We start from the raw sequence: 18,039 nt of genomic DNA, 5'->3' as shown, positions 1-18,039 counted from the left end.
AATATTAAATTACCTTTTGCACTCATATGGCTCTGAAAAGGTCTTTTTAAAAAAGTGGCTTCCACGACCGTAAGACAGAATCAAAGGTCAATGCCAATCACGTAGTTTTTAGCATTTACAGGAGCAATAAAGAAAAATAATGTCTGTAAAAAAAGTTTACGCTGCAAGCCCTGCAGTTATCTGTCTTCTAGGGTGGGTTGTAATAGCTCCTAAAAGGAGCTTTTCTGGGGCATTTAGCTTTTAACCACAACAAGGTATTGTTTGTTTTAGCTATCTGTTTCGGCATTCGGTCCATCTCATGGGACGGTCTTTGAAACTTTGTTTCAGGATTAGGTTACAGATAGAGTCTGACAAGGAAAGGGAAAAAAAAATTCCTTATTTATATCCTCTTACGTGTATAGAAAAAAAAAATGCAGAATTTTATACATGTGCCACCGACCTAAGAGGGAACATAATCCGCTCTCAAACTACAGAGTGAGCACAACTTCTGTAATGCGTGCAACAACTTTGACCTCCGTGTAATTACTCCAGGCTTACATCAATATAACAGTGCCGGGTTTCTCTTCAATTATTTCCCGGGAGTGGCAGGCTCTCTTCCCGCAGTGCTTATTTATTTCGAATTGGCCTAATTTGCTCAACAATTTGCACATCCCTTCTTTGGCATCCCACGTTTTCCCGGACGACGGGAGCTGGGGCTGTCCGGGCCGCCCCGTCCGTGGCCGTCGGTCTCTGCCCCGGGGGAGCGGCCACAGGGCTCGGCACCGCCCAGCACCTGCGGGCACCGACCCCCCCCAAAAGGAACCACCACGGCTGGGGCCCGGCGCTGAGCAATTCTTACGGATGAGTAAGCAGCAAATGTGGTAACTCAGGCCAACAGCTCTGCAATTAGGGCTATAATTTCAGGTGTAGCCAGCAGTCGTAATGAATATTTATTCCATCGTACCGAATAAAAGAAATGCCTCGGCTAAATAGCGCGGGGAGCTCTGTGGGGTAGTTTGGTTTGGAAAGTTGGGGTGCTACCAGCGGGGACCCACCTCGTTCCCTCCCGTCCCGAGTGGGACAGGCTCCCTCTCCCCGCGCTGCGCGGCCGTAGGCTTATGCCCTCGTTCCTGCCCGATCCCAGACCGGGCAAGGACCCTTCCCGGGAAGGAAGAGTAAGGAAGGCAGCGTGCAAGCTCAGCCGCCTTCCCGGGGCAGAGCCGGGCGGGGGACGGAGCGCCCCGCGGGCGGCGGGGGCAGGGCTGAGCCGGGGCTCCGCGCCCCCCGCCCGCGCTGCGCCGCTCCGGGGCTCCCCTCTGCGAGAACACCCGCAAAGTGCCCTTTTTGCACCCCGGCGCAGTTGCGGGAGTCCCCTCGGGTTTTGCTCCATCGCGGAGGAGGGTAGCAGAGGAAGGACCCGGGCGCGATGGGAGGCAGCGGCGGCTCGGGGGGGCCGAGGCCCCTCCGGCTGCCCTAAGGTCTGCAGCCCCAGCGAGCAAGAGGGCGGCCCGGAGCGCCCGTCAGCCCCCGAGTCCTTATTGCTCCCTCTCCGCAGCCAGCCTCGCCGGGGCTCCCGCAAGCCAAGCGAGCGCCGCGGCTCCCAGCTGGCTGTTCCCGGGCGGACGCCAAGGCGCACGGATGCAATGCCCCGAGCGTCCGTCTCCTCCCGAGCCCCTCGACCGAAATCCGGGCGCCCGATTAAAGGTGCGAGGTCGGCGGCAGGCGATGTCGCGGCGGCACGGCAGGCGGGGAACGGGGCCGGGTCCTCCGCCCGCTCCCCGGCAGCATCCTGTCGAGGTCTGAGCCGTGCTGCGGACAGGCACAGCCCGAGCCTTTTGTGTGGGGGGTTTGGGTTTTTGTTTTCATCGCTTTGTGGGTTTTTTTTTTTTTTTTTGTTTTTTTGTGTGTGTGTGTTTTTTTTTTTTCTTTTTTCTTTTTGGTCTGGGTTTAAGTTACTGTGGAATGAGGAGGTGCGAGGCGTCGTAGCAGCTCGGTGGCCGTCCGTCCCTACCGAAAGAGCCGCTCCACACGCGGAGTGCTTTCTTTTTCGGGGATGGGGAGGTGGGACGGGCGCCGGGGGTGGCGGGGGAACCTGCGGGTCGGGGCGCACCTGCCCGGCGGTTCTCCCCCGCGCCCGGCGCCCATCAGCGCTGCTCGACGGGACGGACCCGAGGTGAGCGGCGGGCGCGGTAAGTAGCGCTCCCTTCCCCGCGGTACCCCCTCAGCGCGACTCAGCCTCCTCCCCATCCATCCCAACCTCTCCCGCCCCTTCCCCGCCGCCGCCAGTGGGAGCGCGGCCCCTTTAAGAGCCCGGCTTTGCCTCCCGGTAGCTGAAGGTCATTAAAACACAAAAGCGCTCCAGCGCTGCGGTCCAATATAGCGCATGCGCCCTGCCCGAGGACTGGCAGGGAGACGGCAATATGGCGAGAATGCCTGGCAGCGGCGGCGGCGGCGGAGAGTGGAGCGGCGGCGGCGGAGGGGGCGGCGGACGCGGCGGAGGCGGCGGGAACAATGCGGGGGACCGGCCGTCCGGCCGCGGCGTCGCCCCCCGTCCGCACCGCTACTGCAGCGCCGGCGAGGAGGAGGAGGGCGAGGAGGAGGATGAGATCCAGGAGGTGCAGATAACGGGGGACGAGGAGGAGGAGGACGGAGCCGATGGGGGGCTGCTGCTGGACGAGGAGGAGGAGGAAGAGGAGATGGGTCTGGAGTGGGACGGCGAGGAGGAGACGGAGCCGCTGCCGCCCGCCCCGGGCCGTACGCCGGGCGGCGGCAGCAGCGGCGTCGGGGCTGCCCCGGGGGGCGCCGCGGCGGCTGCCCCGGGGGGCGGCGGCGGCGGCGGCCCCGGGGGGGCGGCGGAGGACGCGGAGCTGGAGGCGGCCCTGCTGCTGCAGCGGCCGGAGCGGGCGCGGCTGAGCGAGAACACGCGGCTGGCCACCCGCTACGCCGTGCGCATCTTCCGCGAGTACCTGAGCGAGAAGGCGCAGAGCCCCGACTTCGAGACCATGGACAAGGGGGCGCTCTGCCGGGTGCTGCGCTCCTTCTACGCCGAGGCGCGCTCCAAGAGCGGGCAGCTCTACTCCAAGTCCTCCCTCATCAGCATCCGCAGCTCCCTCAACCGCTACCTCAACGAGCCGCCCTACTGCCGCACCCTCGACCTCACCAAGGACCCCGAGCTCCGCGCCGCCAACCTCACCCTGGCCGCTGTCATCCGCAAGCTGGAGGAGCAGGGCGCGGGGCCGGTGGTGCAGAAGCAGGCCATCACCCGCGCCGACCTCCGCAAGCTCTACACGTGCAGCGTGTTCAGCACCCAGAGCCCCTTCGGGCTCCTCAACAAGGTCTGGTTTGAGACCTGCATGTACTTCTGCACCCGGGGTCGGGAGAACCAGCGAGAGCTGGAGGAGGACTCGTTTGGGCTGGCCGTGGATGAGGATGGACGCAAGTTCGTCTACTTCAAGGCGCTGGGGCCCTACCACAAGTCGCGCTCGTCCTCCTGGAGCAAGAAGCGGGCAGAGAGCAGCGACGAGGAGAACCTGCCTCGTATGTATGAGACTGGCACAGAGTTCTGCCCCTACGCCAGCTTTGTCAAGTACCTCTCCAAGCGCAACCCCCTCTGCAAGGCCTTCTTCCAGCGCCCGCGGGACCACTGCAGCGAGGGTGACATCACCTGGTATGAGAACAAGGCCATCGGGAAGAACCTCCTGGGTACCCGCATGCAGATGCTCTCCAAGGCGGCCAAGCTCTCCAAGACCTACACCAACCACTGCATTGGTGCCGTCTCCATTGCCACCCTCAACAGTATCGCTGGCATTGGCACCAAGCTGGGAGGACTGCAGCCACCCCACCACCACCACCCCCCTCCCCAACACCACCACCTCCTCCACCACCCCGCTGGCGGGGGCTGCTACACCCCTGCCGCCCTCAATGGTGGACCTCGGCCGCGGCCACCCGCTGCCAACCCCTATGTGCTGCCCAAAGACAGTGACGCTGCGCCAGTGAAAGCAGAAGCGGCCGCAGTGGCCCCGGCCAAGCGGGCGCTCTACGAGGCAGTGTTCCCGGCAGGGGCTGCGGCCGGCGGCGATGCTTGTGGGCCCTCTGCCTCCCCAAAAAGACTCTGCCGCCGCCCCGCTGAGCCCCTGGATGCCGCTGCGCCCGCCGTGGTGGTGGTCTCAGTGAAACATGACCCCTTGCCTCACCTCCTCCCCGAAGCAAATGGGCACAGAAGCACCACCTCACCCACAGTAGTTTCACCTGCTATTGTTTCCCCCACACAGGTAACCGGAAAAAGAAAAAGGAAAAAAAAAAAATAAGTGGCAACCCCTCACCCTGCCTCACATAGTCTGCACTGCCCCCCTCCTTTCTTGCCCCAAGGCTGGGCACTGAGGCACACTGCCAGCATTGGGGTGGCTCTTGGGTCACGCTCACTCTTCAGGCACCCAAAGAGCCCGGACGCGAGTTATCCAACTTACTTGCCCCCCCAGTCTCTTCATGCCCCGCCACTGGTCCAGTGGCCACTCACTGTGTGCCTGGGTGTTGGACTTGAATGGTGCCTGGGTGCTGCCATGCTCCCCTTCAGCTGCAGCACCGACAGCTCAGCCCAACGGGCTCCCCTTTTCCTCCTTTTTTATTTCTTTTCCCCCTCTCGTATTTCTCTTTTTGCGGGAGATGTGACTTACGAAAGTCGGGCCAGAATAGTAGATAGGAGCATCAGGTATCATTAGTGTGTGTGGTGTTCTTGATGTGCTAATGAACTATTTGAATAACCTCAAATGCAAGAAACAGCCGGGAGAATACTCAATTACACACTAGTAATGAGGGTGTAATTTTAAACTTCAGAAGTTAACAAGAGGGTTAATACGGCAATTGCATTCATCTTGTATTTGTTTATTTAAAATAGCTCTGTTTCCTGGCAGTGATCCTTTTTTTTTTCTTTTTTTTTTCTTTTTTTTTTTTTTTTGAGGCAAATTGCCTTTAGTTGCATTAGTTACCATAGTGGCGAAATATACAGTAAGAGCACAATTAGACGGGTTTAGGTGCAGCTCAGCTGTGGAATGAGCCCAAATTCATTAGATGTGTTTCGTTAAGGTAAAACGGTGTTGTCAAAAACGCTGTTGAGCTGTGCCTTGATGTGTGCCTTGCAGAGCCCCCTCCGCTGTGTGCCAGCACGTGCTGGTGCCTGCTCCCCATCCCCTCCCAAAGTTCTTTCCTCTCGGGTGTTTGAGCGCCGGAGCTAAATTACTTCAATTAAAGCCTCACAGCACCTCTGCAATTGGCTTGAAGTTTGGAAGCCATTCTAACTAAATGTGTAAAGCGTACGCAGCTATGTTGTGCCCCATAAAATGCCGCGTTTGAGGCAAGAACTTTACTGCTGGCTGCCCTACGTGATTACAAAACCCCTCTGACATTCTTGTGTCAAGTAATAACAGAGATCGCAGCCGTCAGCCAGGGAGCACGGCGCTGGGCAGGCACAGGTATAGGACATGCCTGAGCTGTTTCCCGAGTGGAAATACCAGTTCTGGACAGACTGACCCTTTCAAACAGTTTGCCAACTAATCAACCAGCCTGAAGGCTAATTGGGGTGGGGAGGGGGAGGGCAGGGCTCCCAGTGAATGCCTGCATAAGCATCTATGTTCTTTAAGATACCTGTGACCTCTCCTTTCTTTCAGGGGGGCTTTTTTTGGACCACTTCAGTGGAGTACTGTAGCTTGATCCCCTGCTGTGTGTATCTGGTGTCTCTGAATGGCTCGGAGGCTTGATGATGTGCAGATAATGTTTTTGTTCTAGCTCATTATTTCAGGTAAAAGCTAATGCTCCTCGCTGTATTTAACCCTAGATTCCTCTTCCCCTTGCTTTCAGTGATCTTGAAAGTAATTTTGAAACTTCGGGCACAGTTCAGCTTTTTAGGAGGAGCGCTGCATGTGCGTCTCAGAATGGGAAGAGGGAACTGGGTAGAGCAGTCAGTGGTCACGGGAATGTATGCGTCTTTAACCTGTTAAATGAGGTGTCTTGGTACTTCCAGTTGTCAGACTAGAGAACTCTATCTCTACCCTGGCCCGCAAATCCCTTCACACTTTCATAAAGCTTAGGCGAGGAGAAATGCAGCTGCTGTAGTGTTTGTTGCAAAGCTGAGCTTCCTACGGGAAGCGTTCGGAGCTGTAATTCTCGTTAACAGTGGGCTGTGGGGAGAAAGGGAGAAATAGCTAAAATAGAGTACACAGGCATCTGCTCTCTTCCTAAGTGTATCAGGAAAGAAGATGAGCAATCAGCAAGGGTACTAGAAGTAGACAATGTGAGTTTTATCAGTAATTATGTGGAAACGTTCGCTTCCATTCACAATTTCATGAGTTAAACAAGGTGCCCACTTATTTTTGTAGCTGAATCTTGCCTTTGCTACAAATCTCATTAATTTAGATCTTTAATAGGAAAAAAAAAGTGTCTTTTTTTTTCCCCTCCCATTTTCGTCACCAATTTTTCTTGTGTCAGATTTAACTTATGCACTTCTGGGATGTGACAAAATGAAAAAATACTGGCTGTGGAATGGATTTCCTTGGGAGACTGTTAATGCTAAACTTTTTCTCTCTAGCTACCTTTTATGATACTTACACTAATCGAGGTCCAGGGCATTTCCTGGGGAAATTGATGACTGGCTAAGGTTAATGGCCCAAGGCACTGCCTCAAGCCATTGGCTCTCCCAGCCTGGTCATTAATCCCCAGGAAATGCCCCGGCCCTCAATCGTTATTGCTTAATTATAAACAAAGAGTTTCTAGGCCTTTTTACTGAATATATCTCATCAAGTACCATGACACTAAATTCCACTGTTGACAAACATTACTGATTCCTTGAAAACATGAAGGTCATAAGTTTGTGGTTTATTGGTTGCCTTTGTAATTAGTCTTCCAGGGGGCAGATTGTGCAGAACTCATGGATTTATGCAATGCTGTGGTGAAAAAGTGGTGGCGTAATGTGTGGGTTTCTTAGCATATATTCCTTATACTGTGAGTTTTGATTTTTTTTTTTTTAATAGCATTTAGCAAAGTTTGGAAAATGAAAGTACTAAATGGGGTATCTTCAATTTGCATTGACTATCTGGGCAAGAATGTTAATTTTATGCTTTTGTGTTGTAGCTCCCATTTTTTGTTTAGCCCCAAATTGTCTTTTCAACACTGAGTTTGTAGGAGCCTCTTCCAGAGCTCAGGAAAGGTACATTAAATGTTTGTCTTGATCCAACTATTGCTTTAGGTTTCAGTCTTAAGAGCAGCATTTATAGCGTATTTTAAGCATACAGCACTGCCATCATGGCACAACTTTCTTTTCAGTCCTTATTTGCTCTGAAGTGTAGCAATTTTCCTGCCACTGACAGCAGTACTTCAGTTCAAGCTGATGACAGAGAGATGTAATTTGGCTGTTGTTCATCTCCCATGTTGCTGAAAGATGAACAATAGCTAAAGCTTGAACTTTTGATGCTACAATGTGGTGGTAGCTTTTGGGTTTTATAGATCTGGTACATGCTGAACTTACTACAGTAGTAATACCCAAAAATAGGTGTAGGAAAATAGTTTGACCTCTGCCAGGGGGGAGGAGAGTTGCCAGTCACTTGCAAATGCTTTGGTTACATTTGTTCTGTAACTCTGTTGTGTTTCTCTGTCCTGTTTGTGAAGAATTTATTAGCTATTGAGATATATACCAAAAGCTTGGCCATTAAAATCTGATCCATGCGCATTTGTCGTAGCTGTTTCAGGGAATCCTGAAATGCCTTTTTCTTCTTTTTTTCTTTTTCTTTTTTTTTTTTTTTTTTTCCTTCTGCTTTAAATTCAGAGTTGCCCTTTTTGCTGTCTTTTGATCTGGCACATGCCTTTTCATTGCCTTACATTCTCTTTGAAGGGCTTTCTTTGACCTGAACCAGAAATCTAGTTCTGGTTGCAGGTTTTGCAAAAGAAGGCAGAACAATAGCACATGAGGAATATAAGTAGACAGTAGGCACAACCGGGAGCAAATCAAAAGTAGCTAACAAGTCCAACTCTTTTTAGTCTTGGATTTTGGAGGAAGTGGATAAGAAATTGATCTGGGAACATCCTGCACATTCCTTAAATGGCCAGAAAAAAGACTTGTGTTTTGTAAAAGTATCTCTGGTACTCTGACCAGAATCGTTGGTAGGTGCTTTCCCGGTATGCAGGGCAGGAGAATTCATCAGGTAACTTCAGGGAAGGACGCTTAGGATAGTGGTGTAAAGATGCTAGGCTTTATTTCTACCAGGGTAATAGATGCGGCAATATCCCTATCTTAAGGGCTTGAAGTACAGTGGCTATTAAGACTGATGACTGCTAAAGACCTTGTTAGTTCTTGTGACAGTACTGCTATTGATCAGGTTTCAGAGGTTAGTGCTGGCTGCCCTATTGCCTAGTTACTGCTCTTCTCTTTGATTACTGGATTATCCCAGGTTGCAAGAAAATCCACAATTTGCTAGGTGTCTTTTTTAAGAGAAGCACTGAGGTTAAAATCGTAGAAGGTAAGGGTTAAAGAAACTTTAATCTATGGTTTAAGAAACTGTATGTAACTTACAGACTGCTGTTTGTTACTTTGTTACTTACAGGTTTTTTTTAATGAGGAAGATTTTTCGTCTTCTGCTAAATTACAGATGTAGAAAGTAGAACTGTAGAAGGATCTATTTTACCTGATACTCATCAAAATTCCTCTGAAATCCTTGGAGGGCAGGGGGATAAGGTAGTAGTGGTGTCAAGTATGGTCCCCAAAGCTTTCTTATCAAACTCCATACTGAAATGCAGGAATCCTGGCTGTTGCTCTTTTGGGTGGAAGTCAGTGTTGTTAGTAACTGAGTGCTTCTAAAGATTGTTGAAGAGAGATAGGGTTCTTCTTTTTAAGAAAGTAGGGTATCCCAGGCTACATTCCTTAAAATGAACATGAAGTTTGGTAGGCATGTGAGTGTTTCCCAAGATGAGTATAAGACAAGCAGAATAGAAATTAGGTGTAGTGATCTTATATACAGCTTTGGGGGCAGTACATGCTCTGAAAGGAATGAAGGGAATTGGTTTTTCTTTCCTTGGCTGAGGTTGGTCCATGTTGAATCAGCTGTTAGGGAGTTGATTTAAGGTGACTTGGGAGAGTATTTCAGAGCAGATCCAAGAGTGGTGTTTTGATACATGTATTTAGAATCATGGCTGTGGAGCTAATTCCAAGGTCTAATACTCTCTTTGTAGGTCCTCTTGGTTGCATTGGCATGTTATGTTGGAGGTATTAAATGCTGCAACTGTTTCAGATTTCTACTATCACTTAATTTTTCAAAATATTTTTCCTTTTTACAAGTTAGACTAATTTTATTTAGTTGCATCACATGAGCTGGTTGGAGAACTTGCTTTATCCAGCCTTCAGAGATGGCAGGAATGCAAGAGGTGACCAGTTCCTTGTAGCTCAAATGAATATGACTTCTGTGATACAATCAGGAGAAAAAAAAAAAACCATCACTGAAGGTGCTGCTGTATTTTGACACTCTTTTACATCCTATAGAATCTGAAATGACTATGTTGGTACTCTCTGCACATCAAAGATAAAATGCACAAGCTTAAAGGCAGCAGAGAGCTGATTTTTTTTATATATATAAAAAGTCTTCTGTGATTATCCTGTAAAAGATTTCCCATTGCCCACTGCTCTGTTTCTAGAGAGCAAGAGATCAGAAACTGCTCAGTCTAATTGGTGAGTCTGTGTGACAGGGAGCTGCCTTATTTCATGTATGGTGTAGAAATAAATGAGTGCTTAAACCCTTTGAAACATACCACTACTGCAAAAGCCATAGGCTGTAATTAAATTGAATGTGGGGTTGTATTGTCTTGTGCCCTTGGCTATAAACTTGATAACAGGCCATGGTACCCCCACTATTGTGTTCGAAGCTGGAACCTAATTAGAGATGTTGTAGATTTTCAGTCACTTTCGAAACCCTTCTGTTCATCTTTTTCTCTGTGTCCTTTCTTATTATTTTGCTTTTCTGTTTCTGAAGCAACAAATACACCCTTCTTTTCAGAAGGAAATTGTTAAGGGCATGAAGCCAAATATGTACGTGCAAGATAATTTTTTTATCATATTTTGGATTCAAGGGACAAGTGTTGGTAACTGCATGTTATCTGATGTGGAAGAGATTTATTAGTGTTGAGACAGTAAAAATATATAATCATGTTTCCAGGGAATGCTTTCAGATTCTTCTAGGCATTAGAATGGGGAATAAGGAAGGGATTGGAACTTCTCGTAATACCTTGATCTGAAAGTAACATTGGAAGATGTACAATTGAATTCTGTTCTGGTTGTTTTTTGGGGATTATCAACAAGGAAAAATGGCTTTTCTGGGCTTTTAGAAATTTACATGCTTTGCATTCAGCCAGTTTTAGTTGATCTGAAAACCTTCAAACTTGCTAAGGACTTAATCCCTGATAAGAACAAGTGTCTTTGATGTGTTGGTCTTAATGCAACTTCTAGTTTCAAAAATAATCAAAATTGTAGTGCACAAATGTATTATAAACATTTCCAATAAATTATTAGTTAATTGATAAGCTTACCTATGGTGTGCACCAGTACACTTCTGTAGCTGGGACAGATCATTTTAATGAAATGGAAATGGAATGACATTTTAAAGCCCCATTCACTTTACCAATATATGGATTTTTTTTTTTTTTTCTCTGTATGTTTAGGACATTTCTGCTCCATATAGCACAGTTCTGAGCTAGCATCTCCTTGGGACTTCTGACTTGCTTCGAATCCTAGCCTGAGTGTTCTGATGTGGTTTGCAGTGTTCTTGCTACTTAAAATAGGTCATGTAGTCTGGATATAATGCATTAGTGACTTCTGGAAACAGGTAATCACTTCTCTTCAAACAGTGTCATCAGCTGTAGGAAACCTACGCTACATGGTGGGTGTAGGAGATGAGGGCTGAGTGGAACTTTTTTGGTAGTGGGGGTAGCTCGTGGTGGAAGGGAAGTTGTTTGGTAGGTGCTGTTCAGGTAACATGGGCTGGAGCATTTGTCTGTGTAAAGGGAAGAGAGCAGAAAACTCTTTATAGGAGGCAAGATGTGAGGCTGAATTTTGGCTTTCCTTTCCAAAGGAATTTTGGCATTCCTTTTCCTGTTTCCATATCCAAAAAGTCTTGTGGAGGTGCTGGGGTGATTTCTAAGCCGAGCTTAACTCTACCACAGTGCTTCACTTCTCACTCTCCTTCTCGAAGTGCCCAGGGACCAGGTCTGATGATGCTGTTTTTTGTTTCAGTTTGGTTTTTGATATCAGGAGTGAGAGGAAGAGGAGCCTGTGTAGTTGAGACTCTTCTGCTTGGTAGCTCCAATGAAGGAGCCACAGCTCTCAGACTCCCCTGCCAATTGGCACCTGTGTGTACTCTGTTAGTACTTCTGTGTCAGCCTGTCAGAAATATAATGCATAAATGTACAATTTCCCTAAAACACCTTCTTTTAAGCCTTTTTTGTGTGTGTGTGTGTGTGCGCTTATGTTTATTCAAAATTAGAGATTGCTGGGAAAATTTCAAGAGTGATTTCTCAACACCCTTCAGTTGAATCCTGAGCTTTTACTCACCACAACGATATTTTTAGCTGCTTCTTTTGCTGCTGTTGATTTTTCTCTGTATGGTTCTAGGAGGCTTCAAAAGTGGCAGAGGGAGGTTGGTCTGCAGTAAGGGCAGCATCCTGTGTCTGATGCCTTGGCTTTGAGTCATTCAAATCCAGTGTAGTCATACTGAGCTCTTACTCTGATGCAGGGTGACTGGATGGGAGATGTCCTCACCTTGCTGGTGAGAGCTCTTTTTCATGGTGAGGTGTCTGCAGTGCACACCAAGGGACAGCACTGAAACTCTTGGGCTCAGTAGCACCAGTGGTTAATTGCTGAGCATCCTCTGGTTGAAAGCTGCCCTGGAGAAGTAGCAGCAGAAGCGTGTGGTGTGTCTGGCCAGTGTGGGGGTGGGAGCATGGGTGTGTGGGTTTAGCGTGAAAGAGAAGCGGAAATCCGCTTGTGTTGCCCTCCTCACTTCATTTCTATTTGGGATGGCTTGAGACTCTTTTGTCTGAAATGTGTTGAAGAGGAGAAGCAAGGAAGATGAAGTTGACTTAAATAGCTTCCTTCCTTCTCAACAAGGGCTGGCTGTTTCACCTGTGACATGCCTGATAAATTCCTTCCCTTGTATTGGAATTGCCCCATTCAGAAGAATTCGAGTCATCTGAAGTGCTATAATTAACCCATCTAGTTTTGATGCCAAATTGGGAGGACCTAGCTGAGAGTTGGGTTGACAAGTTGGAAAGTGTAAATGGGAGCACAGATGTCCTAACAGAATCCTATGGCTGTAGTACAAACTGTTTGAAATTCAGATAAAGAGGGAGCCTGCTTCAACTGATTGCCTTTTTGAGGGTTTTCCTGTGTTTCTAATGATTTTATAACTAGCAGCATTGGCTAGTCACAAAAAAAAGCTTGCATGCTATTCGCCTTATCTCAGATATGACAGTGATACTGGCTGTTTGTGGTGATGCTTTTTGTAGGCTTTTATCAAGCTGATCAGTACTAGTTTCCAGCTTGGGTTTAGAAAATATGGTGTCTTTCTTGTCATGATACAGTAGTTTCTGGAAGCTCTCCCTAGACTATTTCAAGACCAGGCTCACATTTTGCTCAAGTTTTTAAAATGCTTTTTTAAGGGATGGTGGAAATAATGATGCTCTAAGCATGCACGGTTTGCCTAATCAGCAGTTCAGAACAACCTGTTGAGCTTTTCAGTTTATTTTCACTTGTCTCTTAATTTAGTAATGCTGAAGTATGTATCTTGCTGATTATCTTTGAAAATACAGTTTCTTAGGGGAAAAAAAAACAAAAACCAAAACACTTTCTGTGAAAGTACACACTGATCAGTGACTGACTGACTTCAGAGTAGAAAAGTAATTGTTCTTTGAGGAAGAGCAGATAAGGCAAAGCTATGTGGTCCATGAAACCATGTGAGGAAAACTTAAGTTCTCTAGAACTGAATGAATCTGGTAAGAATATGATTTGGGTTTTTTTCCCCCAGCACAAACACTTGAAAAAGTTATATTCCTTAGCAGGGATGGCAATGCAAAATTTCTCAGCCTTTGAATCTGTTCCCTTCCAAGTCCCCCTCCCCCCTGCCCCAAAACCATTTGAAAATAAAATAGGCAGAATGGGACTAACGTGGTTTCGGTGTCAGCCTCAAACTGCTGCAAAATCAGCTTTCTGAAGCTGCTGCCAATCCAGAGCAGTATGTGTAACACAGTTACAGTTTGATTTTTGAAAAGCAAAAATAACTTTAATGTCCTTTCAGAACTTTGTAGTTTTGCCTTCCTTTTGGGGTATTTGACACACTTTCAAAGTAACCTTATTACTGGTTTTATCTCTTAGGAGTCTTTGTAAGTTACCTTTTTTGGGAGACTTTGTGTGTTACTTTTGAGATGCACTTGAATACAATTTTGTTTTTTTTTGTTTCCACTGGCAGTACTCTAGATACAAGCTGTTCTGTTCAGGTTTAGGCATTGGAAAGTATCAAAAGTCAGGAATTTTTTAAAAAGCTAAGGAAAATGAGGTTTATTCAAACTAGGAAGTACAAATGTGTCAAAATGAGCATGACATGTAGAATGTACAGTGACTCAATACTAAATGTAATATTCGTTGAGTTGCTAATGCATTGTATTGATGTATGGAAGTAGCACTACACTACTGTGTAACTGGCAAAATTATCCCCATGGTACAGAGGAGGATAATTCAACACTTCAGAGTTCATTGTGGTAATACATTAAGAAAAGATCTCTCCTTCTCGTGCTAAAGTAGAATTTAACCACTCCATTTTTCTCAGTCTCAGTATATTCGCTTCCAGACTGCCAGTGGATATAATCAGGATCATGAATGTAATAGTAGGCTGGATTTGCAGCACAGGATAATGATATGGTAGTAACTGTGATTGTCATGTGAAATATTCAGAAGCTTGTGTATGTTGTTTTAATTGTTGAGAGATACAAAGGCATCAGGTCAAATATGTATCTTTCCAGGAAAAAAATAAAATAGATGAGAATTTTTTTTTTTTTTTAAATACAGAAAGCCCATGTCCAAATTTTTCCTAAAACAGCAAAACACACTCCTCCTCCTCCTCCTGCTTGGTAACTCAGCTGACTATTCTTACTTACTAAGGCATTTTTATTTCTGTAAAGTGCTGGACTGATTTGACTGGACGCTTCTTTTGCTACAGGGATATGATCTTACCAACTTAGTTGCTGTGAAATGCTCTGGTGTCGTGGTGTTGTGGCATTGTTCTGCATAGATTACTGGCAGCGGAGCTGCCAGAGATACCCAGCTACCCTAACCCTGCCAGCAGCTGCCCCTGGCCTGGCACAGGGGGTGGCAGTGCCCTCCGTGTCCCTTCCCTCCTGCAGGGAGCTGGTTCAGGCTCCAGCCACAGCACTGCCACTGGAGCTGTGGCCATGCAGCCCCACCTGTGGCTCAGGGTTCTGGAATCTTCTCAGGCTCTCATCCCAAAAAGGGAACTAATGCTAGAAGGAAAAATTAAAATGTCTTCCCTCTCACCCCAGTTTTTTGATTATAAAATCAAAAAGCTCCAAAAAAGCCCCACCCTGAAAAGCTTTGTCTTTAATGTTAATGATAGTGGTCTGAAATAGCTGTTATTTACTTTATCTGAAAGGAGTAGATTTTAGGAGGGGAAAGGAGCAGATGTGAGCTTTTCAACCTGTCTGGCGGCCACAAAGGTTAAATAACGGAGCTAGCAGGATTTTGAAGGCAGAGCATGATTACTTTGTGAGACGAAAGAGATGGAAGTAATAAGTTGAAATGGAAAATAAAAGGGGAGGAAAAGCAGGGTGAGAATACCTTACCAACTATCTTGTTGCAGCATATCAGCTGGGGAATTAGATTAACTTCTGTATGCCAGTGTGCTTCTGCTGGATTAGTTTAATGGATTCAAGGAGCAAAAAATAATGTCTCTGTTTGGAGAGGGCTAAAATTAGAGGAAGAAATTAAGGGGGAAAAACCACCATTCTTCTTTCGTAATGCTAAATAACAAATGTAGTAGGTGGACTGAAACAAAATCTGATCAAGGAAAAGATGGACCCAGAGGGATGGCAAAGAACTGTGCATATTTTTCTTTAAAGTAGAACAGCTAGAGGAAAATATAAAAGAACAGTTAAGGGGCAGGGAGGGAAGTCTGAGTTTTCTTCAACTATATAGTAAGTTAATAAAAAAAGTGAGTGGGACTTAAATTAAGTGAGTTGTATTATTGCCTCTTAGGGGAACTAAAATCTAAAGGTTTTTTTTCCTTAACCTTCAAAAATGTGAAATTTAAAACAGTGGTTTCCTGTAGAGTTTTGTGTTGGAGTAAGCCTTGGTTCTTGGGTATGTTTTCTGAAAGAAATCTGCTGTCAGCACGGTGGTAAAATGGCCTGTAAGCATTGTGTTTGGTTTTATGCCTAATGGACAATAAAGTAGTTTCCTCAAGCTACTTGAAATACTCCTTATAAACTAAAGTGTCTGGATCAATTTCTCATTCGCATCTTATTAAAGCTCTCTGAGGAAGTTGGGAAAGCATGTTTTTGATCAGAGCACTGTAGAAGCTAGTCATAAACTCTCTTAATCCTTAAGCTACTTCATAAAATTCCTGAGAAGAACCCCGGTGGGTTCCTGTTTTCCAAGACAGCTTCATCCCTCCTGGATGCCAAACAGGGAGGGCACTTGGGAAGTGTATGGGGTCGAGGGGAGACAGTTGGAGTGTCTTGTTTTTCCCAGGTTTAATCTGACTCACAGTTTTCTAGTGGAATACTAGGATTGTTGAATTATTTGCATGAATAGCTGTCTGCATCCAAAATGACTTGTGCATGCTAGTCTATTCTCTGTATGGTAATGCCTGAATTTCTCCTGTGTAGTCAGTTCATGTTACATGACAACCTTAAATGCCTCGGCACTGTGCTTGATCAAAACACTTTTTTTTTTCCCCCTAAGGAAACACATGGTGTCACAGCTCTGAGAAGTCAGGAATTTCTTGTTGGTAGGTAGATGGCTGGGTGCTAGCTTTCAGCAACCCATTCTTGAGAAGTTGAGTTGCTATCATACCGTGCTCCACTTTTTTCATAAATATATTTTAAACTTTTATGATCTCTTCTATCAAGTTTCTGCCTATGCATCTGCATGAGTAGGAGGTTCAAATCAAAATGTACAGGGTCTGATTTCATGCTTTATATATGCAGCTACATCAAGATACATGGTTGTGCATTTTATAAGAAACTTACTAAAGAGGACGTTCATCTGATCAGCAATCAGATCAGATCGTTTTTTAACAATGATAGGAGGATGCTTTGAGCACAGTTGTATAAGGAATGTACTTTGGAGAAACTGTCAAATATGCTGGTCATTTTGTGACTTGAAAATTGTGTTTAACTGTGGAGAAAAGTGGCCACCACAACATCAAGCCTCCCTGGAGCAACAAGTGTGCTGCCTGCATGTCAGTGCGACAGTGCCACCAAAGTAAGTTGTGTTTCAAGACACAGGAGATGACAATGTTGGAGATGCTGTACCAGCTAATGGAAGGCTGTACGCAGGCACAAGATAGATGGCAGAGATGTTATTCTGGCTGCACTAGTGAAAGAGTCAAAAAAACAAAAGGGGGTGGGGAAAAAGGTCCCCATCTGTAAAAATGGAAAGCGTGTTAGCTGTTCCTAAAGCACATTTTTTGGTGACTTGTGAGAAAATTAGCAGTCTCAGTCTGGGTCTTAGTGGGCAAGTGTCCTTGCAGTGGAAGCTACTGAACTCACGCTGGTTGTCCCTGCTGTTGGCAGCCTGGGTGGTGAAGAGTTGCTCTTGCCCCAGAGGTGAGCTCCTGACCAGCTCACCAAGACAGGGTGACAGCCACAGGAGAAAGCTTGCTCTGCCAGTGGTGCACCTCCTGCCTGGGTGGTCTGCTAGGCTGTGATGTGATGTTACCTCAAAGCAACAGAATTCTGTACCAATTTCAGTGGAAAAACAAGACTAATGGCCAAATTTCTATGCTCCGTGTCTTTCACTAATTGTGAAAAATAGCAGTTTGCTTCTCCATCCTCCTGGCTTTACCATCTTTTTCATATAACTCACTGACTTTTACTTATGGCTTCTTGTCTCTAATAATTTCTTAATGAAGCAGACAATTATATTTTATTTTATCCCGTGTCAGCTGCTTCTCATATTTTATTCTTGTTTCCTTCCACTCCATTTCCACTCCAGGCAAAAATTATTTCCAGTGAAGAAGGGCTGGATGTGTGTCATTCCAACACTATTATAATTGACCCTACAGATTTGCTTGCATACCCCATTTTCTCACCTAAAATGCATGCAAGGAAGGTCATATGGGGCCTGTCCCCATACCCCATCCCCATATCAGTGGCCAAGAGCAGATGTCTGTAGAAGAGAACACAAATAGACAGATAGGTGATGCTTTTCATGTGGGTGTTACAAAGATGTTTGCCACTTCTCCCTCTGAGATGTGACATGTCAGAAGCACATTAACCATTGAGAAGCAGATATTAACAGAGTCACATTGGGCCTGTGGGATGTATGGACCCCTTTACATTTTCCTCTCAAACTGTTTTGATGGGAACGTTGATTACAGACAAGGTAAACTTGTTTGTACTTCATTCATTAATAACAAACTGTAAACTGCCCTGCCTCCCCTCCCCACAGGCAAGGTACTTGAGGAGATGCCAGGCAATTAAAGTACTTAAGACAGTAATTACAGTCAAATATACAACAAAAATAAAATCACTGCACATGATGTTTTTTATGCTTGGTTTTGTTCTATGCTTTTATTAAACCACAATTCTTGCCTCGCGAATGAACAGGAATCTCTCAACTGGTCATACCAAAATGTTTGACAAGCTTTCTTTGGTTCATCTGGGTATTTAGCAAACTCTTTGATCGTCTTCCTATTGAGTTCATCACAGCTCAGATTCCTGCTTTTTAGATGTATCTTGCTATATAAAGCTGGTGTACCTCTGAGCCTTAGCACCCATCGGTCGGGATATCAATGCTAT

At 46.3% G+C, this 18,039-nt stretch overlaps 1 protein-coding gene across 2 annotated transcripts in view; it reads left to right on the top strand.

Moving 5' to 3' along the window:
• Positions 1-1,980: 1,980 nt before the first annotated feature.
• The window catches only part of KCTD1 (potassium channel tetramerization domain containing 1), a 67,136-nt gene continuing 51,077 nt past the window's right edge, over positions 1,981-18,039 (top strand). The window contains exon 1 of one of the 2 annotated variants that reach the window (XM_041399432.1): positions 1,981-2,168. Coding sequence is in view for 1 of the 2 variants with exons in the window: in XM_041399430.1 (XP_041255364.1) it covers positions 2,400-4,250 (1,851 nt within the window). In the remaining variant the exon portion in view is untranslated. Of the gene's footprint in view, positions 2,169-2,370; positions 4,251-18,039 lie in introns of those variants that run through there. The other variant, XM_041399430.1, reaches the window with a different exon arrangement.

The sequence above is a fragment of the Onychostruthus taczanowskii genome, unplaced genomic scaffold, assembly GCF_017590055.1.
Source record: "Onychostruthus taczanowskii isolate IOZ18803 unplaced genomic scaffold, ASM1759005v1 scaffold16, whole genome shotgun sequence".
Classification (NCBI taxonomy): Eukaryota; Metazoa; Chordata; class Aves; order Passeriformes; family Passeridae; genus Onychostruthus; species Onychostruthus taczanowskii.
The sequence above is the reverse complement of the archived record's forward strand: the minus strand, read 5'-3'. Positions and strand labels throughout refer to the sequence as shown.